This window comes from Trifolium pratense, linkage group LG7 (genome assembly GCF_020283565.1).
Source record: "Trifolium pratense cultivar HEN17-A07 linkage group LG7, ARS_RC_1.1, whole genome shotgun sequence".
Lineage (NCBI taxonomy): Eukaryota > Viridiplantae > Streptophyta > Magnoliopsida > Fabales > Fabaceae > Trifolium > Trifolium pratense.
The window spans coordinates 42,968,080-42,995,015 of NC_060065.1; the positions used below are offsets into that span (position 1 = coordinate 42,968,080).

Here is a 26,936-nt window from a genome sequence, read left to right on the forward strand (position 1 = left end):
AGTGAAACCTTGCATCAAATTCATATTGTTGATTCACCGATACTTGTTGTTTTCTTCATGTCTCATTTGTGTCCTCTTCTCATAGTTTTTTTTTTCTTTCTAAAATGTAATGGAAGAAAAATAGTTGTCTTCATATTTAAATTCAATGGTGATTTATCTACAAAAGCATCGGTAAAACAAATTCTCGTATCCATGAGAGTTTAGTTGTGGTTGTTAATTGTAACATCCCATTTTTTTTATTATGAAGTTGTTTATTTGTTATTATTTATTTATTAATTATGTGGCGCTTAACTTTCGTAATTGAGTATTTACGAGTTTTATGTATTTTTAGTTAATTAATAGGATTATAGAAGTGGTGAAGTTAAATACTAGAATTTAGAGTATTAGCGGATTTTAAGGGAGTTGAAAGTTGAAACTTTGTGTGTGAGAGACATAGAATAGCTCACTAGGTGAAGGGGTATTTTGGTATTTGAGTGTATAGTAGTAACCTAGATATAAAAGGGGAAGTTAAGAGAGAGAAATCATTTTGTCACAAACTTGGATGAGGTAAAGAGAATAAAGGTCAAGTAGAAGAAGAAATAAAGAGAGGGAAGAACAAGAGAAGGAAGTAGAGGGGAAGAGAAGGAGAGCTCAAGGAAGCTGGGATTTTTTTCAATCAGGATATGAGGGAATTAAATTCATCACGAGATTATCATGGAAATGAGAGTATAGCGATTCTACTCTCAATCTCAAACTTTCTGAATCTCTATTTTGGGTGCTTTTATGTGGGTTTTGGGGATTTGAGTAATATAATTTTTTTTGCTCAATTTGATGTTGTTGTATGATTATACAGTAGTGTTTATACCTGTGCACCGCACGGGTGCTGTAACACCCAATATACCCCTTTATTTTAATTGTAAAGTCTCCTTAATTTATTTAGTAATTAAGCATTACACACTCATAACAACCTGTTAATTCAAAATAATTTACGGAATTTAAACTTATACAACGATTGAGAACTTCACATCCTCATAAACAAGCTAGGTTTAAGAAAACTAAAACATAATCCTTTGAAATGTTTACAAACTGAAAGTAAATAGAGTTTTCCCCCAATTAGGACTTCCTAACAGAGCGACTTATTTATTGAAAACAGAAAAAGAAGACAGCTACTAATGTCATTTATGGACTCTCGACTAAGCACCACCATTTACCTGAGAAATCATTTGTCACAAATTTGGAGGAGGTAAAGAGAAAAAAGGCCAAGTAGAAGAAAAGAGAGAGAGAAGAACAAGAGAAGGAAGTAGAGGGGAAGATAAGGAGAACTCAAGGAAGCTAGGATTTTCTTCAATAAAGATATGAGGGAATTAAATTCATCACGAGATTATCATGGAAATGAGAGTAGAGCGATTCTACTCTCAATTTCAAACTTTGTGAATCTCTATTTTGGGTGGTTTTATGTGGGTTTTGGGAATTTGAGTAATATAATTTTTTTTGCTCAATTTGATGTTGTTGTATAATTATACAGTAGTTTTTATACCCATGCACCACACGAGTGTTGTAACACTCAATATACCCCTTTATTTTAATTGTAAAAGTCTCCTTAATTTATTTATTAATTAAGCGTTACACACTCATAACAATCTGTTAATTCAAAATAATTTACGAAATTTAAACTTATACAACGATTGGGAACTTTACCGTCTCATAACAAGCTAGGTTTAAGAAAACTAAAACATAATCCTTTGAAATGTTTACAAACTGGAAGTAAATAGAGTTTTCCCCCAATTAGGACTTCTTAACAGAGCGACTCGTTTATTGAAAACAAAAAAGGAAGACAGCTACTAATGTCATTTATGGACTCTCGACTAAGCACCACCATTTACCTGAAAAACCTACGATTACACATCATAGGGTCAAACCAGAAGGGGTGAGTAACTCGATCACAAGAAATATTAAAGTCAACATCGTAAAAAAAATTAAAATAAGAATCATTTTTGGACGATTCGGCATCAACACACAAATCAAGATTCGTCATTCAAAGGAAACACACACAATGGATTTAACAAGTACAACTTCAATCATTCGATGAGCACACACCATCATTAATTAAGAATATATGCAATGTGCCTAGACTCGCTAAATGCACGCGGTATCAATAGCATCATCATTACATTTTCGGCATCATTAAACATCATTAATGGCATCATTAGGACTTCGGCATCATTAGACACATGGATGAATGTATGTTCACGTTTATACTCAACAACACAGACAACATCATTAATGTAGCAATTAACATCATTAGACACACAGTTAAACTCCAATGATCAACAATCACCACTACAACATTTGTTGTTTCTGGCAACACATTTAAATACAACATGTGTAAAATGTTGCCTGAAAGTAAGATAGGCAACACTTAACTGGTTACCTCCAACGTTTTCGCAACATGGTATAATTGTTGCCTAAAATGTAATAGGGAACAATTTTAACATGTAACAGCGATGTTCATTTGGCAATAATTGATAATTGTCCCCTAAGATGTTTTAGGGGTCATTTTTGAATGGACGCAATATTTATTACAAAATGCAACATTTATCAAATGTTCCTCTTAAAATTCAACATTCAAATTTTTTTGGTGCACATTACTAAAAATTTTGGCGGTATTATTTTTGTTTGACAAATTTTTGGCGCTAGTGTTCCCTCCAAAGAAGTCTAAAAGTTTTTTTTTTTTACAATTCAAAGTGTAAGATTTTTAATAATAAAGATACAAATTAAATAATTCTTTAAAAAACTAGAGCAATACTCCCTCCGGTCACTATTATAAGCAAAAAAAACACTTATTAGGTTCATTGAAAACGTAATGTATCTAGACAATAATATATACTACATACATTACTTTTTCAATGAACCTAAAAAGTAGTTTTTTTTGCGTATAATAGTGACTGGAGGGAGTATTATTTGAACAATTTTTTTAAACAATTTTGGGATTTTTTTTTATTGGACAAAAAATTTAAGTGAGTAAATATGTTTGTAGTGTATATCATTAGCTTTGCCGTTTCTTCACAAATATCATTTTTTGAACAACGTTTCTTTACAAAAATAAAACAAAAAAATCTATAATATTGGAAAAAATAACACTCTGGTCTTTAAAAGTTATTACTTCTTTCTTAAAACAAAATCTCAAAATCTCTTGAAGGTTCTAAGAACCCTTGTGATGAGATGAACCATCTCCATCCATTGTGATAGTGGCTTTTTGAACAACGTTTATTCACAAAAATAAAACAAAAAAATCTATAATATTGGAAAAAATAATACTTCAGTCTTTAAAAGTTATTACTTCTTTCTTAAAACAAAAGCCTCAAATCTCTTGAAGGTTCTAAAAACCCTTGTGATGAGATGAACCATCTCCATCCATTGTGACAGTGGCTGGAACCATTGGAGAAATCTGCACTATAACGTTAGCTCACCTTAAATTCCACAATCTTCTTCTATTGTGTCTACTCCGTTTTGTGTTGAACTTGAATCTGGAACTTCTAGATCTGCAACAACATTCATCATTTGGCTCAATTTGTGAGTGAAATTAACATCCATTGTTATGTTATCTTTATTATTTGGTTCAAGTTAGTATTTTTTCATTTTTTTTTTTTCATGGAATCCGTCGTAGACGGTCTTGCAAGTTGCGACTCTTCTATCTTCAAGGGTTAGTTTTTTGTGCTTTACCTACTTCCCTTATTTGTCTTATATTTTGATATTATTTTGCTTCAGCTTCTCTATACAAAATAAAAATGAAGTTAGAATTCTTTTTTATAACCAATGAAGTGGAAAAGGATAGGTAAAACAGAGAAATTATATATCCTCAATTATTTTGACTATTAGGAAAAACATGAGGTGGTTTATGTTGAATGACTTAAGTTGCTTATCAGTTCTGGTTTCATGTGGTGTTTTTTCTGCTCTTGTTGTGTCTTATTTTGGCTAAGATGAGACTTTTGTTGTTGTATGTAAATTTGGTGTTGTACAAGTTCTAGTTTGTGTTGATATACTATACTGATACAACCTTATGTTTATTTTAATTTTTTATGATTAAGATATTAGGTTTTTAGTTCTTAAAAGCTTATAGAAAAATTAATTTTTCTTTAGTAAACCAGACATGATAAAGAAGGATTGGGTGGAGTTGCCTCCACACAGTCAAGGTTTTAAGGATGGTGTTAACTACTTTTTAGATATTGCATTCACCAAATGAATTGTTGAAGGAGATGAGATTTTGTGCCCTTGTGCTACATGTTGCAATGATAGTTGGGAAAAAAGAGATGTAATGTTTGATCATTTACGTGGCAGAGGATTTGTAAAGGGATACAACGAATGGATTCACCATGGCGACGATGGAAGTCTTATGGATATTGATAGTGATACTGATGATGAAGTATCATCCGATGATATTGATGGCTTACTATTTGAGACTTTTAAAGATGTCGCTGAAGAAGATGGGATACATGATGGGATAAATGAATGCAAATAAATTTTATAAACTAGTTGATGATGCAAATCAAGAGTTGTATCCTGGTTGTAAAAAAATTTCCACCTTATCATTCACTATTCGAATGTATTTGCTGAAATGTCTCTATGGGTGGAGCAAAGCATCATTCACTGCTCTCTTGGAGTTATTAAAGGAGGCTATGCCAAATTTGAACATCCCTGTCTCTTTCAATAAAACAAAATCTATGATAAAAAGACTTAGACTTAGACTATAAGAAGATTGATGCATGCCCCAACAATTGCATGTTGTTTTGGAAACAGCATGAAAAAGATGAACAATGTGAATTTTGTGGAGCATCAAGGTGGATCGAATATCCTGAAGTTGGTTATCATCTTGAAGAATCTAAAAAAGTGCATAAGGTTCCCGCCAAAGTTCTAAGACATTTTCCTTTGATTCCAAGATTGAAAAGACTGTTTATGTATTCAAAGACAGCTGACACATTGAGGTGGCATGCAGGAAGACGTTCAAGGGAAGGTAGATTAAGGCATCCAGCCGATGGCCAAGCATGGAAAGACTTTGATGCCAAACATCCAGATTTTGCTCTTGAAACTCGTAATATTAGGATTGGGTTAGCTAGTGACGAGTTTAATCCATTTCGGACTATGAGTCTTTCACATAACACGTGGCCTGTGGTGTTAACCATATACAACCTCGTTTATTTATTTTAATTCACTTCCCCTGAACAGTTGGCCTTACTGAACGATATATGACCCGTAATATTAGCTAAGGTTAGAACGAGGGTCAATATATTTTTGTGTCTTTAATCATAATATTTGTGTATTTTTTCGTTCTGTCATTAGTAAAATTGGAGATTGTGTCTGCACATTATTTTAATATCTGAAATATTGGCATAATGATTTTATGAGCTTTAAATGGTTATAAAAATGTGTCTTTCTTGTTGTAATTTCAAAAATATTTTTCATTACCTCGTTGAAGATAAAATGAGAGGTGAATTGAAATTAAACAATTGAAATTATATAATGAGTGAGAAAGATGCATAGGATTACGTCGTTAGTATGGATTGAGATTCGGTGCTTAAATTTTCTCATAGTTTAACAGTATAATAGATTTCGATTTTTAATTTAAAATCAGACGGTTAAAATTTTAATTCAGTTTTATAAAATAAATTAATCATAGTCATTTATAAATTATAACTCAATTTTTTACACTGTATCAAAATTAATCTTATTTATCTTAATAGTAAATACAAAAATAAGCTAATATGAATATGTATATAAAAATTAAATCTATTAATTAATTAATAAATTAAAAAGAAATGGAAAAAAAACACCACCACTAGTGCCACTACTAATATTTTCTACACTCACATTTTTTCCCATTAATTTTTCGGTTCCCCTCACTACTACCCAATAAGATAAATAAGTTATTATGATCATAATAATAACAAAAATTCTAGAAACTAGTGGTAGACTTTGTCTCACACTCTCACACAATGCTTCAAACAACAACCGAAAAAACGTGTTTCTTCTTCTGTTTAACGTGTTTCATCTTCTTCTTAACCAAACCCAGACAACAAACTTGACCAAACCTAGAAACCAAACTTCCATACATACAACAACTCAGAAAATGCACACAATATTTCATCTTCTTCTTTCCTTCAAATCTTCAAATGTTTATTTAGATTACAAAGCAGAAACCAACATGAATGAAGGGAAAAGTAACATATCTTGATAGAGGTAAATTTTCTAAAATTTTACAGTAAGATTATCTGAAAAGTTGTTTTCTTTTATCTTTTCTAAGATTGATTTGAGATTCTTTGTTTTTTTTAAACTACTTTTCCCGTTGCGTGTTGCGTTGCGGAAAATACATTTGCGTTGCGGTTTCATTGAGGCATCGGATTGTTTTTTTAGAAAAGATTTTTTATATAAGTGATGTTTACTAATTTACTACGTTAGTGATGTTTACAGGATAATTTAATACATGGAACCAATATTTTCATACTTCATTTTTTGGACTTCTAGTCTTAAAGATTATTTTTATCCGCCGCGTAGTTTTGAAAAAACATTTTTTAATTAAAATATTTTGAATATTGGGTTTAGAGTGTGACACCAAGATTTGAACTATATTTTTTCTTATATATTTCCAAATTCATATAGTTTCCAAATTACTTAACTACACATTTGATCCCTTACGTTTATTTTAGGTTTCAATTTGGTTTAAAACGTTTAAAAAGTACCAACTTGGTCCCTTATGTTTCTCTCGTTTGCATTAATTAGTCATTTTCGTTAATTTTGTCACATGAGGCAGACAATTTACAGATGTGGACAAACACGTGGACATTTGTACACGTGTATAGTTCAAACGGTGTTAGTGGAAAAATTGACGGAAATAACTAACTAATGCAAATAGTGAAAACACAAGGGACCAAATTGACACTTTTTAAATGTAAGAAACCAAATTGACACTTGGAGTTGCGACGGCCAAGTCATATCTCCAACAAGTCAATAAAGATCTACTACCGAGGCAATGGTGATGGTAAATCATTTTATGTTGGGGTGTTCGTAATGCGGTTTGTTTCAGTTTTGAGCATAAAAGTTATCATAATCGCGAGAAAAAAATGCATGCGACTTTGTTGGGTTTTAAAAAGTCATCCAAATCAAACAAAACCAATGCGGCTTGGATTAGCTTGGTTGGTGCAGTTTACAACATAACATTTCAGTACTAGACAATTTTAAACATAAAAAAAAACTTGAAGTTCCAAAATAACATTACAATACCAATAAAAGTTGTGTATCCAAAATAACATTATAATACATTACAATTATAAATAGGCTTAATTACTTAAATGGTCCCTTAAAGACATTTTATGTTTCATAATGGTCCCTTAAAGAAAAAAATGTTCAAATTGGTCCCTTAAAGATTTTTCTGTTAATTATTTTGGTCCTTTCCGTTAATTTTTTCAAAAAAACGTTAGTTTTCCACGGGTCCACTGTTACTAATGGTGTACCACCAACATTTAATTTTGTTTTCCTTCTTCATCTTCTCCTTCATTTGTTCTTCATCTTCATGAATATTTACATAAACTTCAACAAAATAAATTCGAAATCTTTAAACAAACTCAAAATAGACACTTCAACCCAGAGAATTAAAATCCAAAACCACAAAAATTAAACAAATACATGTCCAGAAATCCAGAAAAGAAAGAAGATCCGGAAAAAATCCAGAAAAAAAAAAAAAAACTAGATCAAATCCAAATCAAACTAGATCAAATCCAAATCAAACAATAAATCCATTATGATCTGTAAACAAAAATATCACAAAAATAAAGTTCAAATCTCAAATCTCAAAACCCACTAGAAAAAGAAAAGCTTCAATCCAAGAACATATCAGATCTAGTGGATCACAGAACATATCACAATGAAACCATGAGAGAGAGAGAGAGAACGACGATGGAGTGGAGGTTGCGTGCGGCTGTCGACAGAGATGGAGGTAGCGGAGGGGGAGCGGCTGGTGGTGTGCAGTGGTGGTTGACGATGATTTGCAAAGAGAGATGAAATGCTTGTTCCTGCGTTTTTTTTCCTTTTTCTACTTTTCCTATTTATTCTATTTCTTTGTTGTGTTATGTGTTGGTTATTTTGGTGAGAGTGTGAGTTTGTTGGTGATTTTATGAAGATGTTGTTGTAATTTATGATGATGTTGATGAATATTTTCAAGGAATCCTTTTTATTGAGATTTTTAAATTTTTTGGGTTAATTTTTTTTTTCTTTTCTGGATTTTATTTTGGAGTTTATGAGTTTTGTTTGAAGGTGTAATGAAGATGATGATGAATCTGGAAAAGAAGTTAGGGAAGATGATGAAGGAATAGAAAATAAAATTAGTTGATAATGCTATACTATTAGATAGAGTGGTCATTCACAATCTAATGGCTATTTTTTTTCAATAAGATCAAACGACTTAAATTAAAACATTTAGTGAGATCTATGGTGGACCACATACAATGTTGGTCCACCTAATACATTTGGTGTTAAAAACTAACGGAAAGGACCAAAATGATTAACGGAAATATCTTTAAGGGACCAATCCGATCCTTTTTTTCTTTAAGGGACCATTATGAAACCTAAAATGTCTTTAAGGGACCATTTAAGTAATTAAGCCTATATTTTTCACATAAATATAATCATCAATCATGTTCCACAAAATCAAGCCTCCATCAAATTTTTCAAAATTTTAAACTTTTTTTTAAGCAAACATATTTTTAAAGAAGATTCAAAATATTATTATAATACTAATATGATTTTAGTATTTTTAACATCCCAACCAAAAAAAAAAGTTTTTTTATAAAAGAAGCGTATGTTTTCACAACTTATTATTATTGTTTTTTTTTTTACTTAAACTTATTATTATTGTTATTGTTATTATTATTATTAATATTAATATAATATTACTAGTTTATAAAGTTTAACGTAGGATAATTTATTTACCGTTTATAAAGTTACATTCATTTTTCCTACAAAAAAAAACCCTATAATTTTTAACATGTTTGTATATTTTAGTGTAATTTTTTTTACGAATAATGTAATATTATTAATTTTTAGAGATTCACAATATTATACATGATTAAATAAATTTCTTGTTTCTGAAAAATTACTAAATTTGTTTTTTCATTTTCATAAAATAAATGTTATATTTTCATATGAACTAGGTTTCTTAATCATGTCTAACCTGGTGGTATTGAAATGCTTGATTGTCGAAATTTAAATTCATAAAATTATGCTTGATTGAACCACTTGATTGAAAAAAATTGAATTTCTTAATGAAAGTAACCATAATTAGTTAGGTTTGCATATGAACTATATATGTTTCAAGTTGAAGGATTTAATCTATAAATTTTGATTTCCTTAGTCACAATCGACATAATTAGTTGAGACTTAATAGTCATTTCATCTGAGCTAGGTTCAGTGGTGGATCCAGAAATTTTCGCCAGTGGAGGTTTAAAAATAGAGTATATGTTTTGACTAAAAAAATAATTATAATTTTTTATAAAATACACAATTATATTGACAAAAAAAAAACTCTACATAAAATTAAAACTAAACACAATATTTCTCTACACAATATTTGATGATATTTTCACTATCAACATTATAAAATAAGTCACTCTCTCTTACTAAACCATAATTCAAAATAAGTAAAAACAAGAGAAATAGACAAAGAAATTGAGGCTTCCATAAATTAAAAGAGACGAACAGTACATTTAAGAGAGAAAATGTGTATTGTAAAAATAAAACAGAGAGAAAGTGTGTAAAAATTGAAAAGTTGGAGTAGTGAAATATTAAAAAGTAATAAGATAAATTAATTGTTTTTTTTACACCGAAAATAAATTAATTGTTAGTGAATAATAAACCTAGTAATGGGGGTTTAAAAAAATAATACTACTAATATTAAAAGGAAATGATTTGTTTTGGTGGGGGCTCAAGCCCTCAATAGGATGCACTTGCATCCACCCCTTGGCTAGGTTTCATAGTCAAAATCTAACTATTTGATGTTGAACTGTTTGATTATCGAAATTTGATTTCATAAGTGTTTTTCATTTCAATTTGGTCAAGTTTAACAAAGTGATTGAGAATATTTGATCTCATTAGTCTCTTTGAGTTGATATCCGGCCTTAGGACCAACTAATCCAAGGGGACCAATCCCACCGCCCACTTGCGGGGGCCCCATTTAAAGCCAAAGTTTTTTTTGCTCTGTATGGACTTAGCCCAACGAAATTGGCACCAGTGGGAATCGAACCTGAGACCTTGAGAGAAGCATACTCCAAGGGCCCAAACCAACACCACTCGACCAACCCCAAGTGGGTTAAAATATTATAATTCATTGATGTCAGATTTAGCGTTACTATTTAACTGTCAGTTTGGTATTTTAAGGGTACGATTTGTACATTATACTATTTGTCAATTACTCTTATTTTTTTTCAATAAAACTAATTAATGTTATATATTTGAAAAACTAAAGTTTGTTTTTAAATTTTTTTTTTGGTAGAAGAAGAAGAATGTTGTTAAAATACTAAAATCATATTATTTTATAGGATATTATAAAAATATTAAAATAGTTGAATCTTGTTAAAACAAATGTTAAAATCATAAGTTGAATTTCTAGCCACTAGGCTACCTAATTAAAAAAAAAATTATAAGTTAAAAGATTTGATGTAGGTTTGATTTATTGTGGAATATAATTGAAGATTATATTTGTGCGAAAGACTAATTTACAAATATCAAAAAGTAGTGTTTATTTTGTTAAAAAAAGAAAGTAGTATTTTAATATAAAAAACTTAATAAGGAAACAAAATCTGCTTTAAATGTTTGCCACTTGTTAACCACCTCAGCAGTGTACCGATACACATCCACATAAAATGTGTACCAAAGTGCTCACCAAATAACTTTATACCAACGGTGCTTATAAATTAAATTTTTAATATATCCACCCCGAATGGGTAAATTAATCAATACATCAAAAGATTTTGTAAAAAAATTTTAAAAAAAGTCAATAAATCAAAAGATAGTAATATCTAGAAAGAACATATCCTCCTGCGTTAAAATAACTAGCTCAAATAAATATCCTGTACCTTAATTATATATAAATATTTTCCTTTTATATTTTTGTTTCAAAAAGAATATTCTTTTATATTCATTAAATAATTGATATATTTAGTATTTGAAATTAAATAAAAACATTAATAATCAATAATTAATAAATTAAGGAAATAAATATTCGTTTATAATTAAGACAAAAATATACCTGACATTTTTTAAACCTAATATAGATGCATCTTAAATATAAAACAACTAGAACTTTGACCCATGCGGTGCATGGGTCTAATTAGGTGTAATATGTAACGATAAAAAATAAAATACAAAAATTCTAAGAGCATTTTCAATAAGAGTAGTATAGGAAATTTCATGGACTAATTATTCTATATTTGTTTTATGTGCTTATTTTATATTTTATATATTTTTTAAATAATTTTGGACCCCCATCGTTTTGTTTACTTATTAAAAAAAATTGCTGATAACTAAAGGTTAAAAAATTGATGATAATTAAAGGTTAAAAATTAAAAACATGATCAAGAACATAAACTTAAGTAGACATCCATAAATAAATAAAAATTGTGATTAATTTCGTCGTTCAAATTTATTGAAAACAGAGTTAACATATTAGGATTCCTAAATTCTTTCATAATTGAAGCACATGTTTTAGCGGTTGAAAGGTTTTATTGTAAGTAAGGGATGCAGGTTCGATGACAAATCTGTATTTTTTTAATATAAAGCTGCAATAAAAAGAAAGAGAAAATGAGAGGGGAAAAAATTAGGTTTAGGGGAAAAAATTGTGTGCTTGAGCATTGTTGAGAAGTCTCTTGCTTGTGTGCTTGAGCAGGTGTAATCTTGTGTGATTATAGTGAACTCCCTTGGAAGTGCAAGGGGACTGGACTACTCTCGTTTTGTGAGAGGAACCAGTATAAACTGCTTGTGTGATTTCTCTCTCTCTCTCTTGTCATTATTTGTGTTATTTATCCGCTGCTAACGTAGTTGAGTTAAGAACTTGAAAAAGTTTTAACTTAGCTAAAACACAATTCAACCCCCCCCTTCTTGTGTTTTCACACCTTCACATGTTTTAGCGGTTGAAAGGTTTTATTGTAAGTAAGGGATGCAGGTTCGATGACAAATCTGTATTTTTTTAATATAAAGCTGCAATAAAAAGAAAGAGAAAATAAGAGGGGAAAAAATTAGGTTTAGGGTTAGCTTATGTTAGCAAGCTTATAATATAAGAGATTATCGATTTTTAATTGTTTAAATTGTGCAATGAAAATTGATGGTGCTTAATTTTCGTGTGAAATATTTCCTATGAAAGTTGATGGAGCTTAACACTTTGTGGACATAATTTAAATCACAATTGGTCTGCTAGTGCATATTGTATCAATTGATCATCGGTTAATATTAAATCTGCAATGTTAAAATCAAAATAATGAATGTGATTAGTGACATGACTATGGTTGTGTTTGGTTGTATTAAAAAAAAAAATTGATTTAGCAGAATTAAGTTTGATAATAACTTTCCAAATTACATGTGATAATAACTTTCCAAATCTCACATGATAATTATTTTCTAAATTTATGATCCGGTAGAAAAAAATCATTGATCAGGAAAGACATAAAAATATTTTGTGATGAATAATATAGTCAACAATAATTTTGATATGGTATACTTTTAAAATTGATGGGGCTTATCAATTATTGCACATAATGTTAATCACAATTGGTATACTTGGCATAGTGGTTGAAAATATTGCCTTGTACCAAAGGGTTGCAGGTTCAAATCTTAGTCAAGACAAAATTGTATTATTTTTTAATAAAAATTGCAAGATAAAATGGAGGGAAAACAGGAAAACAAATTAGGGTTTAGAATTTACTTGTGTATACAAGCTTATAATATAAAAGATTATAATATATTTAATTATTTGTTGTCACCTATCTACTTTCATATGCGCGCACCTCTTTGGTCAGTATGTGATTGAAAAGATTTCTAATAAAATGACATTTTTAACTGCGGTAAAAACTTTGTATTAAATGATAACCTAAAATTAGTGTCCTTAGAACCCCATTTAATAAGCTAAATATAATTATTAAAAAAAAGAGTTTTAGAACCTAAATAGTCAAATTGTTAAAAATTTAAAGGATAATTTTTTCAATAAAAAAATTTCATTTTTATTTTCTTACTCTAGTTCTCTAATTTCTTAACATTTTCCATAAACGAAAAACCAAAATAGTATTATTCACTCATTAATCAACACCCACATAACAATATTCATAAATAAGTCGGTCTTTTTGATACGCCTTATATTGAGGAGATTATTAGGTCATTATATACATATCATTCTTGTTTGTTAAAAAAAAAATTCATAAATAAGTTCCATTATGCCGGTTTTGATACAGAGACTTGCAGGTCTAAGTAAATGCTTGATAAATAAGTTCATCTTTTGTTTTTTGTATTTAGACAGGCAGCCAACTTTCATGTGAGCCAGCTTTCATCTACGTTGCCTGCAGTAGGGGTGCTCAAATCCAAACCAATCCAAATAAAAACCAAAAACCGATCCAAAAAAACCGAAAACCGCAAAAAACCGAATTTTTTTTGGTGTGTTTGGATGTTCTTTTGTGAAAACCGCTAGATCGGATTGAATTTCGGATTGATTTCTTAAAACCGATCCAAACCGAACCAAACCGCATACATATATTTTAATATTTATTTATCTTTTTATTAGTATAAATATATATATTGCATTAACCTTTTTTTTCATTTTAAATTTTGTTAATACTATATGTTAGTTTAATTTAATCTATTTTAAATTTTGATAATACTATATGTTAGTTCAATTTAATCTATTTTTTTTACTTTTTATATGTTTCGAATATAATTGGTAATTGTCATTCCAAAATATTAATTTTCAATATATTATATGTTATATTTTACATCAAACTTAATATTTATGATTTGGTTTGTAAGTGTGTTTACTCTTTTGGATGTAACAATTATGCTCTTTGATTGATTCGTTTTATTATGTCACTCCCCAATTATCCTCCAATCAAATATTCAGAGCATCCTAACCTTCATATGCTTTAACAAATGAGTGGAATGTGATAGTAAAATTTAGGAATTGATAGTATCAACAAAAAAATTAGGAATTGAACTTTTGTCTAATTTCCTTAGCTCATAACATCCATGATTGATATATAAATGATGCTCTCCCTAATTGATTTCCATGTGCTTATGACTAGCTTTCTTGGCTCATGACATCCATAATTGGTAAATAAATGATGCTCCGCCAAACCCGTGCAACGCACGGGTAGCCGTCTAGTTATTAATAACAAACCTACCACAAGCCAGAGACTGTGCTTATGTAATTACTATGCATATGCTTCTAAATTAAAGGATGGCTCAGTTTTAGTTCGACATACCTAACCTAATATTTTTAGCTGCATTTTTGCGGATGAAAAAAACCCAGCTCAATATCATGTGATGATTTAATTATTGGACCTATGTTACGTACCTGAAATTTCAGAAATAAATAAATAAGTCAAGAAAATAAAAACTAAATATACATTAATTGATGTACCGATATGATAAAGGATGTCTTCCTAGCTCCTTTTATGTAGGTACTTATGTATATATGTTATGTCTTATATGTACTTATTTAAATGTAAAAATAAAATATACATAAACTTATACCATAACACTTAAATATGATAAAGGATATCTTCCTAGCAACTTTAATGAGAGATTATTTAATTTTAAAGAATTTTGTCCTCTAGTTTTACCTGATTTGAAGAATTAATCTTTTTAAACACAGTGTCTAATTCACAACACACGAAATTAAAAAATGACTTAAAGAGTGTAAATATAGAGAAAAAAAAAATATGAAACTTATAAAAAAGAAATAGAAATCAGAAGAGAGCCTTTGTCAACAAAAAAAAAATGAATAGAGTCTTTCTATAAAAATGGAACTTATAAGTTAAAATTAAAATGTACTTTGTTTAAATTTAAGTCACGTAAATTTTTGCCACCGAGTCAAGGAAAATACAAATACAATGTTGATGCGGGCTTTCACAATGATGTAAGAAAAATTGGGAGGAACCTCTTAGATAGATGTTCAACAAATGAAGGGGAAGCAATAGCAATGCTAGAAGCAATATGAAGGAGCTGAGTCATAAAGGTTTTAGAAATGTTATTTTTGAAATCGATTCACAAAATGTAGTGAATGCAATTCGTCATTTGAAGGCTACACACTTTAATCTTTGCATTCTGACTTTGAGGTAAAATTCATTAAACAGTAAGCGAGTATGGTTGCTGATACACTAGGTAGGACGCTCATTTCTAAAACCAGAGCATGTAATAAATCTTTGGGTTTAATTGACATGCAGTCACAGTGATAAGGAGAGGAGAGCAATCCGTGATTAATTTCTAAATACTACCAACCAACATGGATGCAATATATATCTCAGTGATGAGGAGAATATCTTTGGTAAAATAAAAATAAAAAATCCAACAATATATTGGGCATATTTGACGTAGCATGAATCTAGAAGACTAGAAATGGGTGGCAAGTATCTAACCAACAAAGCAATACAACTAGACATTAATATATGACTATGAATAATACTTCAATAATAGTTGATTAGAAACATATAAATACATAAAGTTTTAAGTCTGTCTCAATATATATATATATATGAGATAGGATCCGTTGACACAGGTGTCAAACTTTATGTTGACACCAAATCTTATGCGTCAATTTTAATTAATCCAATGACTCCTGTTTGTTCCCTAAAAGCGCTCACGTGATCATGAAATACCACACTGTGTTCGTTTTTATTCTTTCTCGTAAGTCAACACAATCTTTGTTTCAATTTGTGTTATGCCGCTCAGATCAGATCTCTTGCTCTCCGTTATCCCCTCATTCATGTTATTCAGGTGTTTGGTTTCTCTAGAAAAGTAAACAATTTTTACTGTGATAATTCTTGAATCCCCTGATAATTCACTGATAATTCTTTAAAAACACCCAATCTATGACAAGTCTAATTACCATTAACAACACGATTTGTGTATCTGTGTTTGAACTATCTTTTATTTTGGGTTACAAAGTAACAACTTGTCCTTATAACGATCTCCGCTTCTAAAATTTTGAAGCAAGGTCGAGTTTCTTTTTTAGATTGTGATTAGTGGGTCTTTTAGTTTTATGGGGTGTAAACAAAAACAAAAATTCCAGCGTTTTATTTACTTTAGAAATGTCGAGATTTAATCAAAAAAGAAAAAGAAACGTCGATGAAGACAGATGATGAAAAGTCAGCAGTTATCATCACATCACGTGAGCGCTTTTAGGGAACAAACAGGAGCCATTGGATTAATTAAAATTGACGGATAAGATTAATTATATATATGCGGAGAATATGAATGTATACTTGGGTCAAAATCAAGAGATTTGGATTTAAATGTGATATATCTGCTGGTTAACTGACATAGTTAGTTAGGTTCAGGGTGACGGTGCATACTATGAAACACAATTTAATGTTAATCTCTTGTAAAATTTTCTTTTTGAATTTCTATCTCAGCGGCAATACAATGTTTGAAGAGGAAGAGGCTATATGAACAGCAAGTAGAACAGCTTGGAAACCAACAGTTGCGTATTCATGACCAGGTGCGAATGCAACTTCTTTATAAAATGAAAGGTTCTCAAGTCTTTTAAGTTCAACCACTGTTTCACGGTTTTATATATTTACGTACATAGATATAGACACAACACATACACTCTATAGTTTTCTGGCCAAACACAGGCATTTGACAATTCTCTCCTGATGGCTTTTATGCAATTTTCTTGCAAACATGATTCAGTCTGGTTGTGATAGCTATGAGTGCATCATAATTCAGTTTTTGAGTGACTTTTATATCTTATGTTGGTGATTGTGTTACAGATGATAATGTTGGAAGGTGCCAAGGCAACCACAGAAACCGTAGAACTAGAAGCATTGAGATTTGGGGCATCTACAATGAAGGCTATGCAAAAAGCAACGTATATAGCACTATTTATGTTTAAAAAAATTGTGATTTTGTTCTATATTTTATTCGCATGTTACTATATGCTTGCTTTAAAACCTGAAAAAGATCACTATCATTTTTCTGATATGAAAAATGTCGGTCATGTATGTAACTTTTCTGTTTATCACTCTTGCTTATCTTAAGGTTAATGATTGTGACATATTGGGTTACAATATTATCTTTTTCAGGAACATTAATGATGTTGACAAGACCATGGATGAGATCAATGAACAAACTGAGAACATGAAACAGATTCAGGAAGCATTGTCAACTCCATTTGGTGCAGCTGATTTTGATGAGGTCATATCAAATAATAATACTATTTATTTGCACTTTGCTAATGAAATTTTATCTTTTGATTGATTTGTTATTGAGCATCTATATATATATATATCTTGTGATATATGATTATATTCGGCCAGTGTTCTGAATTTGTTTGCCATTCAGGATGAATTGGAGGCAGAACTTGAAGAGCTTGAGGGTGCTGAGTTGGAAGAAGAGCTTCTTCAGCCTGTAACTACAGCTCCAGCAGCCTCGGTGCATGTTCCAGCTGGGAGGCAACCTACTCGTCCAGTGCCTGCGAAATCCACTCCTGAAGAAGATGAATTGGCAGCTTTGCAAGCTGAGATGGCACTTTGAGCAGGTCCCTTTTCTCGGCTATGGCACTATTGATTTATCCTATCTATGCATTAATACGTTTTAGTCTGATTGGTTTGTGAAATCATGTTTGATATCAATGTTTGCACACTTGAGTTCTGTTGTATGATAATATTTTGAAATGAATTGCCTAAACTGCTTGCCAGAAAAACTATGCGTATCTTATTTTAAGCACTTATTATTGCAGGCATTGATGATGGGTTATAACTCATAACCAGTTGGCAGTGGCATGGGGAGAATTCTGCTTCCTCTCACCGTTGCTTATCTTTGTGAAAATTATTGAACAGAGAATGTACATAGAGTTTATAAAAAGTGAAAATTTCTTTTGCTTTTTGATGTCACCCTATTAGATTAGATATTTGTTTTTTTGAGAAGTTGCAAACTTCACTACACTTGTGTTGTTCTTGTCATGTATTTATGGCAATGGATCCGCATGATATTGTTGGGTGAAATTTGTGGTTTTCTTTATCCTCACAAATAGATGGACACCATCAAAAGTGTTGTTTGTTTCAAACTAGTTAGGAACCCGTGCAACGCACGGGCGAGGACGATTAAATACATCACTTAGACAATTGTGTTTTTTTATAAAAAAGACATAATAATATAATTGTTGTTATACTTAAAACATAAATCAACAAACAAACATCTTCCATTTTTAAACCCTACAATTTCTTCTATACAAAGTTGTTTCCATAGATTGAGATAACTTGAAATTCATTCCTTTCAGCATCCATATGGGACACTCCCCGTGTTTTGTGTCAATAAACTGTCACTTTTAAAACCTAAAATTTTTTCTATACAAAATTGTTTCCATAGATTGAGATAACTTGAAATTCATTCACTTCAGCATCTATATGGGACACTCTCCGTGTTTTGTGTCAATAAACTTTCACTTTAAAAACCTACAATTTATTCTATACAAATTTGTTTTCATAGATTGAGATAACTTGAAATTCATTTCTTCAACATCCATATGGGACACTCCCCGTGTTTTGTGTCAATAAACTTTTACTTTTAAAACCTACAATTTCTTCTATACAAAATTGTTTCCATATCTTGGGATAACTTGAAATTTCTTCCCTTCAGCATCCATATGAGATACTCCCCATGTTTCGTGTCAATATATTTTCACTTTTAAAATCTACAATTTCTTCTATACAAAATTGTTTCCATAGATTGGGATAACTTGAAATTTCTTCCCTTCAGCATCCATATGGGACACTCCCCGTGTTTTGTGTCAATAAATTTTCACTTTTAAAACCTACAATTTCTATATAAAATTGTTTCCATAGATTGGGATAACTTGAAATTCCTTTAATTCAGCATCCATATGGGACACTCCCCGTGTTTTATGTCAACAAATTTTCACTTTTAAAACCTACAATTTATTCTATATAAAATTGTTTCCATAAAATGAGATAACTTAAAATTCAATCCCTCTATAATATTGACATTGCACGGGGAGTGCCAAAAGGTAGCGTATTGTAAGAATTGAACAATAGTGACAAAATTTTTAACTATCAATGGTATTTCGTTTTGTTTTCTTCATTTCAAATCAAGGATACTGCCTATTGCCTACTACTCTTTGGTCCTTTTCAAAGTGAATGTTTACACTGTACCAAAGAAATTTTTCCAAAATAGAAATATGCTAACTTTTACATATAACTGGATATATAACTAATCCATTAATTTCAGAAAGAAAAAGAAATTTAAAATTAAGACAAAACTATGTTTCACTTACCTCATTTTCTTGTTGTTTTTATGTTTGTAGACTTATAAGTTATATTTATATCTATTAAAAGATAATATACTTGTAATCCTACACTACACTACAAAAAAGAAAAGAAAAACATCAGTACTTCTATGTTTTTCTCACATATTAATATGTTCTTTTGGTGAGGATGTGGTATGAGAGGTAATAGTTGTCAAATATTTTGTGCAGAAATTAAGCATACTTCTTAGATAATAGAAATGGAAATGTACTTCTTCAAATATTCTTCAATGTACTTGTTAAGAAATATAATGAAGTTATTACTACAACTAAGGTTACATAATTCACTTTTTGTCTGACGATATTTCATAGTTGACTTGTGTCAGGTTATCTGCCATGAATCAAAGTCAAAACCTCACAAAATAGAATAAATTAGAGCAATCTAATGACTTGTGTCATTCTAAGCCAATGCAGGTTATAATTTAAAAGTATGGAATAAATACACCTGATCCTTATAACAAAGGACACATTAAAGGAGAGCACACTTATGTCGAGTAGCCACAACACTACCACCAAATCAAGTATGAAGTATCATGTATATGCCTAAACTTAATGGATCATAAACAAATTATATTAAATGTGCAAGTTTAATTTATGATATAGTGAATTCCTCTAGTTTCAAAATTGGAAGCGACTTAGCTACATCCAAAGAAAACTAATCCTTTCAATTACTTTGCTCTCATCCTCACTTCCAGTTACTTTTTCATTTGTCTATTTCCTCATCCTTGCATTAACTTTCCAATATATATTCTTCCTCGCTCACATCAGATCGAACAAAAAAAATAATATCAATAGTATATACTATAACCTCTCGTCTTATAAGAATTGATTAATAAAGAGAACGTTTTAAACGTATTTTGTTTTATACTAATACGATTAGCTTCATCATGAATATGAATGTTAATAATTAATGTGATTGAAAAACTATAGAGCAACGTAGAAAATGCAATGAAACTATCAACAAAAAGGAAAAATAAAAAACAAAAAACCAAAATAAATCTAATTGAAGACTAATTCACCAAATCAATGCATTTGAAAAAAAAGCTAAACTATAAAGCAATGCTTTAAAGCTATTGAATAAGCATAATTATATTGGAAAAACAATGTTAGACAGTGATTCTATTCAACATTTAAGGGTATTATATTTATTACAAATTGTATCTATCTTAGTTGCACTCAAGCTTTAGCTAATCATCTTGCTCCTTCCTTTCTAATCTTTTCCGTATGACATGCTCTGTAATATTTGGTCAAAAACTGTAGAAAAAGGCAATCATCAAAATAATTCTAGATGCCAAAACATCGTACCACTTATGTTAGTTCAGGCACAAACTCGAAATTAAAACATGGTTAAACAACCAAAACAAAATGATATTGAGTTGAATGCCCTACCGCACTATACCGATTATTAGGCATGTTTTGCATTGAGAGCCCGGTGGCTTATTCTTTTATAATACTATACATGAAGTTTGGAGAATGCAAATCATTGACAACAAAGTAGTTACATTATTTTTTATAAATAATGACGTAACGGAAAATAGAAAGAAATAAGGGTTACCTCTGAAAATGATAGTGATGTCATTAAGAATCTCAACTTGTTTCTCATTTAAGGTTCGATCTCCATGGAATTCTCTGCCAGGTATAAAACAAAATCAGTTAAGTGTGCACAAAACCAGATTTGAAGTGGCTGTAGCATACGAATCAAGTTATGTGATATTAACTTCAACGTCTAATGAGGAGTTTTCAAATACAATCAAGTTATGCACCTCACTAACTCGCTATAGTAAGAAATTCAAAGAATGACAATAATTCCTTCTATGTAAATAAAAATAAAAATACGAAACTAAAAGTGATCCACTTAGAGTGTGACAAAAGGACCACAAACAAAAAATTTAAGAGAAAAATGAAATGTAGCAAATTTTAGAGAATGATTTTGGAGGGGTTTTTGAAATTTAGATTTTGAAAGCATTGGTCAAAGCATTGTAGAATAGGATTGCAAAGTAGCTTTTGGTTTTTCACCAAAATGGGGTGGAGAAAGAAAAGAAGGAAAGCAATGTGTGAAGGAAAAGAAAAAAAGGAATACAGAGATGAAAGTGACGTGACACTGTGTTCTGAATATATAGGTCATGAATATATAATAAACACATGAATATATAGGTCAGTCATCATGCTTCTTCGCTATCCCATCCCATGTATTCGTATGCTACTAATGTCAATGTTCAAACTACCCATTACTGATGCTGCTAGGTTTCTTATTGATTTTTGGCTACACATTAAAAGCAATAGTAATCAAAAGATAAAATTCTTCTTGATTCTCACCTATGTTTAACTGGACATGTTTCCTAAAGCTTTGATTAGTATGTGAACCGTCCATAGACTCTTAAGTCTATCTTTCCAAGGCAGGAGCTCCATCACAGCATCCGTGTTCACTAATCTCTACAAAGGGTAAAATAAAATCTATTAAATTCAATCATTTTCATTTTCCTCAAAATATAGCAGGGAAACAAACATCTTTATATTAGAACTCCCATCTGCCTCATGAATTTGAAGCATTTCAGAGGCAGAGGTTAACTCAATAAATTGGGAACCATAAATGTATTATAAGCCTAAGTCTATAACCTTACTTCTTTGAGATGCATGCAATCCCTCAAAATTAGGATCGGACCTCGAGCAAATTTCCACCAATGAGAGTGTCTCCTGAGTGAAGTAAAATAGATGCCTATTAAAACTATGAATATAAAAAAAATTACATGTGAATATAAAAACACAATAGCATCAAAATTACAAACAACTCAATGAAGAGGGTGTCTCAACTTTGAAGAAAAATAAGTGTACTTTTCTACTTTGTTTCAAAACTGATGTTTTAAAGACTTAAAGTGTGTGTAAAAAGTAACTGAAATAATTACCTGGTAGTGCTAGTATAACATGGAAATGCATCCTTTAAGTAATAACCCCTCCTTATGACTAAAAGATCAATGTTTCCAACAATAAAGAGGCTTGACAACATCAACTTTCACGCACAAACAGGACACAATGTGAACATAAAGAGAGAAAGAGAACGCTTATATATCTTTCATTCGTACATATTTTTTGTATGTGCTAACTCTATATACTTGAAAATGATGCATATGCCTCTCCAAGGAGAATTGTAGCTCTAAGTCCTTGATTCTTCAATAATTTTATGATCAAAATAAAAAGCTTAATAAAGTGGAGAAGATTACTCACAGTAACTGACTGAATTTGTCCGCTGGAAGTGCATCGCATGGGAATCATGTTAATTCAAAATCTGAACCATATTCAAATTTAATCATATAAGATGTCATGCAATCTCTCATTTCTTCTAACACTACCTTTAAAACACAACTCACTCAAATGATTTCACTTGTAAATAACTACCTGCAAACCAAGGAACCAAAAGTCACAAACTAAAACAAACCATGATACACAACACATAAAACCACTTACTCAAAATAGAAACACACTATTAGGAAACATTAAATTAGGCACAATGAGTCTGAAACTTTGCAAGTTTCAGTTCAATGCTTATACAATTAAATCCAAATTTTGAAATACAGAAACATGATATGACTAAAAATTAAAGGAATTGTATCTTGGGAAAAAGATAAATGAATATGGTAGTAATTGTAAACTTAAAGAGCTGATTCAAAATGAGACTATAGCTTCAACACATCTAATCTATCCCAAAGCATGGTGTTAAAGTAGACAATCCATTCAAATATTATAAACCACCATTCAAGCAGATTCAAACTCATGTTTGAAATTAGAAATATCAATCAATTTCTATATAACACTATACAACTTCACATGTAACACATCAAACTGGAAAATTAAAACTTTAAATTAAAACAACACATAGAAGCTATATATAAGTTGTGTTTTAAGACAGTAAATAAGCTTACCTAATATAATAATCACAAGCATGAAAACTTCATTTAGAGGACCAAAGTAGCCAAATAGTCTACAAATCTTTTGGCCTGCAAAGAGCAAATAGATTATTACAGTTGATTTCATACAGACAGGTGGATAAAAGCAAGAAAGTGAAAATATTTTGGATCTCTAAAGAACCAAACTGAAATTACCTGCTGGATGGATCTTGAAACAGGTTGGAGGATTCGATGGAGAAGAAAACCTAATTTGCAAACATAGACAAAAAATTAAACATGTGATTAAATTAAATCATAAAATAACATATGGAGAAGCAATTTGAAACCTTTGGAGATTGTGGCTTGTGCCATCCAAGAAGGTTGATTCATGGAGAGAGAAGAAGTTCGAAGAATCAACAAAAAATGGAGAGAGAGATGAGTAAGAAAGTGAGTTTAGATATTGAAAAAGAGTGGGAGAAATTGAATTTTGAAATTGATTCCAACAAAGCAGAAAAACAATAGCAGCAGCATCAGTCCTGCAATATTTGGCTTGAGAGAGACAAATGAAAGGGAAGGGTCAAGCTGCTTCTGAAGCAAGGAGATTTTTTTGTTTGGCCTCAAGCAAATGCAATAAACGGACTAGGTTATATCAGTTTGGTTTTCTCCTCGATTAAAGTTTACAAATAACAAATAAAACTAATTAAAATTGATACAAATCTAAAAAAAAATCTGAAATTTAACAAAAACAAATCAATCATCGGAGAAAAAAAACCATCTAAACGCCACTAACTCCTAAAAAGTAGGGATTATTAACTAAACGATAGAAACAAATCCCAATAAATATGACAACTAAGCAACAATATTTTCAAAGAAATAGAAAAAGGATCATAAAATCGGATATAAGAAACAGTATTGAAGAAAAATAGGCATTTCAAAGAAGAAAACATACCTTTTTCCTCAAATTCATGAACAACAATATCTGGTAATTGAATTCTGAAACACTTTGGTCCATTTTTATTCAATCATAAATCTGATCATCCAAAAAATCACACAAACATAAAAATAAATAAATGGAATTATGAACACCAATTAAAGTAAACATTGAATCAAAGGAATTAGAAAAACAATTATTATAGCAAAATATTTAAACAATAATTTAGAAAATTAAAAAACATACCTGCTTCATTTGGATACTTCTCCAGCCGTGAAAATTGCAGAAACCCCATGTATTTACATACCTTAATGAAAGGGCACATTTAATTAGTCATGAAATTCAAAGCAAAAAAAAAAAACGTAATAAAAAATCATGAAATCCAAGGCAAGAACAAAAATAGAAAATTACGGGGAGAGAACAGCTCCCCCAAATTCATATAATACGGGTCTGTTTGGTTCAAAATAGGGGGAGGGGAGGTGAGGTATTTTTATAGAGGGGAGGGGAGGGAAGGGGAGGGGAGGGAAATTTTTTAATTACATATGTGTTTGGTTCAAAAGAGGGGAGAGGAGGGGAGGTGAGGTATTTTAATTAAATATATGTTTGGTTCACAAGGGAGGGGAGGTATTTTAAAAGCAATTTACTTTTTTACCCTTAAAATATTATAACACTCGTATTGTAAACATACGTATAAACATATATAATAAGATCAATACACACGTATAAACATATATAATAAGATCAATATACAAACAACACACATGAAGAGTGAAAACGTGATGTTCCAGACATAAGGCATATGATGATATGAATATATATAATCGTGATGATGTTCCAGCAAGAATAAAAAATTGAAAAAACGGTGTTCCAGAAGTAAGCAAAATTGAAAACGTGATGTTCAACAAGCAGCAGTAGAAGAATAGAGAACACAGTATCAATGTTCAATAGTTAGAAAAAACATACATCGGGTACAAGCAAGCAGCGGCAATGATGATGAGCAAGCAGCGGCAATGATGAGTAAATAGTGGCACACAAGGAGTATAGGTAATACAGACAACAAAGACCTAATAATAAAAATGGTAATAAGGATAATATTGGAATTTTAAAATATATTGAGGATAATTTTGTCAGTTTAATAAACTTTGAAAAAGCTTCCCTCCCCTCACCTCCAAATCCCCCCGATTTGGGGGGAAGCAAAAATTGAGTTTAGGAGGGATTCTGCTTACCTCCCCTCCCCTCTTATCCCCTTCTAAAAATTGAACCAAACACAAAAAAATTAAAATATTACCTCCCCTCCCCTCACCTCCCCTCCAAAACCCCCGAACCAAACAGACCCTATGACATACCTTTTTTCTCAAGCAACAATCTCTGATTGTACATGAAGAAGAAGAAAAAAAAACACGATGTGAGGAATGAAGAAGCATCATCAACGTAAATTGAAGAACAAAAATAGAATAGATCTGGAATTCAAAAATAAATATGAATCTGTAAATCAAAAAACGAAAAATGGATCTGAAGTGCATACCTTCGTTGCAGTCGTGTTCTCTGCTTCATGAGAAGAGAACTTAATGAAATCAATGAGAAAGAAAATGACGGCAGCGAAGGTGTTGGTGGTGGTGAAGATATCAGAGAGGATGAGAGAGCTGATGAGAGAAGAATTGAAATCCATGAGAAAGAAAGTGAGTTATGATATTGAAGAGAGGGAGAATTTGAAATTGATTCCAACCTAATTGAAGTTTTTGTATTCTAGCTTGCAAATATGCCGTGAAAGGGACAGTTCTTCTGCTTCTTTGTTTTTTTTGTTTGGCTGAAACTTTTCTTCTTTCAAGGACTGGGCTTTGCTGGGCCATATTGTGTTGGACTCAATGTATTTGGCCCAAAATCACAGAACAGAATAGGAGGGAAAAACAATTCAAAATATTGCCCAGAAGAAGTAAAGTTTTTGGCATTTTATCCAGCAAGGATTTGTTATGAGTGCCTGTGAGCTTGACACTTGTCAAAACTTTCCTTAAAGCTGAGTTCAATTTGTGCAGTTGTAAAGATTTTCAAACACATGTCTCATCCACCACATACTACAAGGAAATGAATTCTCTACCTTACCGTAAATGATTCAAATGTAGAGAATTCTCGTCCTAGAGTTGCTTTTACCTCCTATGTATTTGTAATTCTTTTACTTAAATAATTTTTTACAAGACATAATTAGCCAAGTTTTTTTTTTGACACACATAATTTACCAAGTTAATTACAAATGAAATGGTAAAAATGAATAGGTTACATGAAATTAATTAGTTAAGTTTTTTCGTTGGGTATTCTGCCTAAATTTTTTTTTTTGGGTAAATAGAGTATTTCAAAGTGCAAGTTTGAAAATGAATTCGTTGAGGTTTGTGGGATTAAAATGAGCACCAAACTCTTTCTAAGATTTTTTTTTAATGTTGTTACGTGTTTAAGTCTGGATATGATTTTGAATCCTTAGTTAAATCAAAAGAGACTTATAATGTCAGATCTTGGATCCTTAGTTAAATTATAAGAGACCTAATAAATAAATAAATAAAACATCTTATGCAGACTTAAACATCTA

At 30.6% G+C, this 26,936-nt stretch overlaps 1 protein-coding gene and 2 long non-coding RNA genes across 9 annotated transcripts; 2 read left to right on the plus strand and 1 right to left on the minus strand.

Annotated features, from left to right (window-relative positions):
• The first annotated feature begins 3,075 nt into the window (after window positions 1–3,075).
• Window positions 3,076–5,401, plus strand: LOC123895084. Its single transcript, XR_006804092.1, has 3 exons — window positions 3,076–3,552; window positions 3,647–3,682; window positions 4,120–5,401. It is a non-coding gene; the product is annotated as an uncharacterized LOC123895084 (long non-coding RNA).
• A 10,468-nt stretch (window positions 5,402–15,869) lies between these two features.
• On the plus strand, window positions 15,870–18,244 carry LOC123895087 (vacuolar protein sorting-associated protein 32 homolog 2-like). The gene is made up of 6 exons (XM_045945280.1): window positions 15,870–15,996; window positions 16,635–16,720; window positions 16,995–17,092; window positions 17,307–17,418; window positions 17,566–17,761; window positions 17,963–18,244. Exons 1-5 carry the CDS (start codon window positions 15,870–15,872, stop codon window positions 17,755–17,757), a joined length of 615 nt encoding a protein of 204 aa, XP_045801236.1. The 3' UTR covers window positions 17,758–17,761; window positions 17,963–18,244.
• A 2,365-nt stretch (window positions 18,245–20,609) lies between these two features.
• LOC123895088 lies at window positions 20,610–26,094 on the minus strand. 7 transcript variants are annotated; one of them, XR_006804096.1, is made up of 11 exons: window positions 25,884–26,094; window positions 24,605–24,665; window positions 24,377–24,457; window positions 23,644–23,693; window positions 23,464–23,538; window positions 22,769–22,939; window positions 22,450–22,553; window positions 22,168–22,240; window positions 21,863–21,979; window positions 21,102–21,175; window positions 20,610–20,800 (listed from the first exon to the last, which is right to left on the minus strand). It is a non-coding gene; the product is annotated as an uncharacterized LOC123895088 (long non-coding RNA). The 7 variants fall into 7 exon arrangements; XR_006804094.1 differs by adding exons at window positions 23,775–24,092; window positions 25,705–25,818 and having other exon boundaries at window positions 22,168–22,829; XR_006804095.1 differs by having other exon boundaries at window positions 22,450–22,939; window positions 25,884–26,091.
• Window positions 26,095–26,936: the final 842 nt, after the last annotated feature.

Bases quoted from the DNA above. Each gene is read 5' to 3' on its own strand.
- LOC123895087 (XM_045945280.1), top strand. From the start codon at position 15,870: ATGAAATACCACACTGTGTTCGTTTTTATTCTTTCTCGTAAGTCAACA. The intron at 17,093-17,306 runs GTATATAGCACT...TATCTTTTTCAG, and splicing joins AAGGCTATGCAAAAAGCAAC to GAACATTAATGATGTTGACA. The intron at 17,419-17,565 runs GTCATATCAAAT...TTTGCCATTCAG, and splicing joins GTGCAGCTGATTTTGATGAG to GATGAATTGGAGGCAGAACT.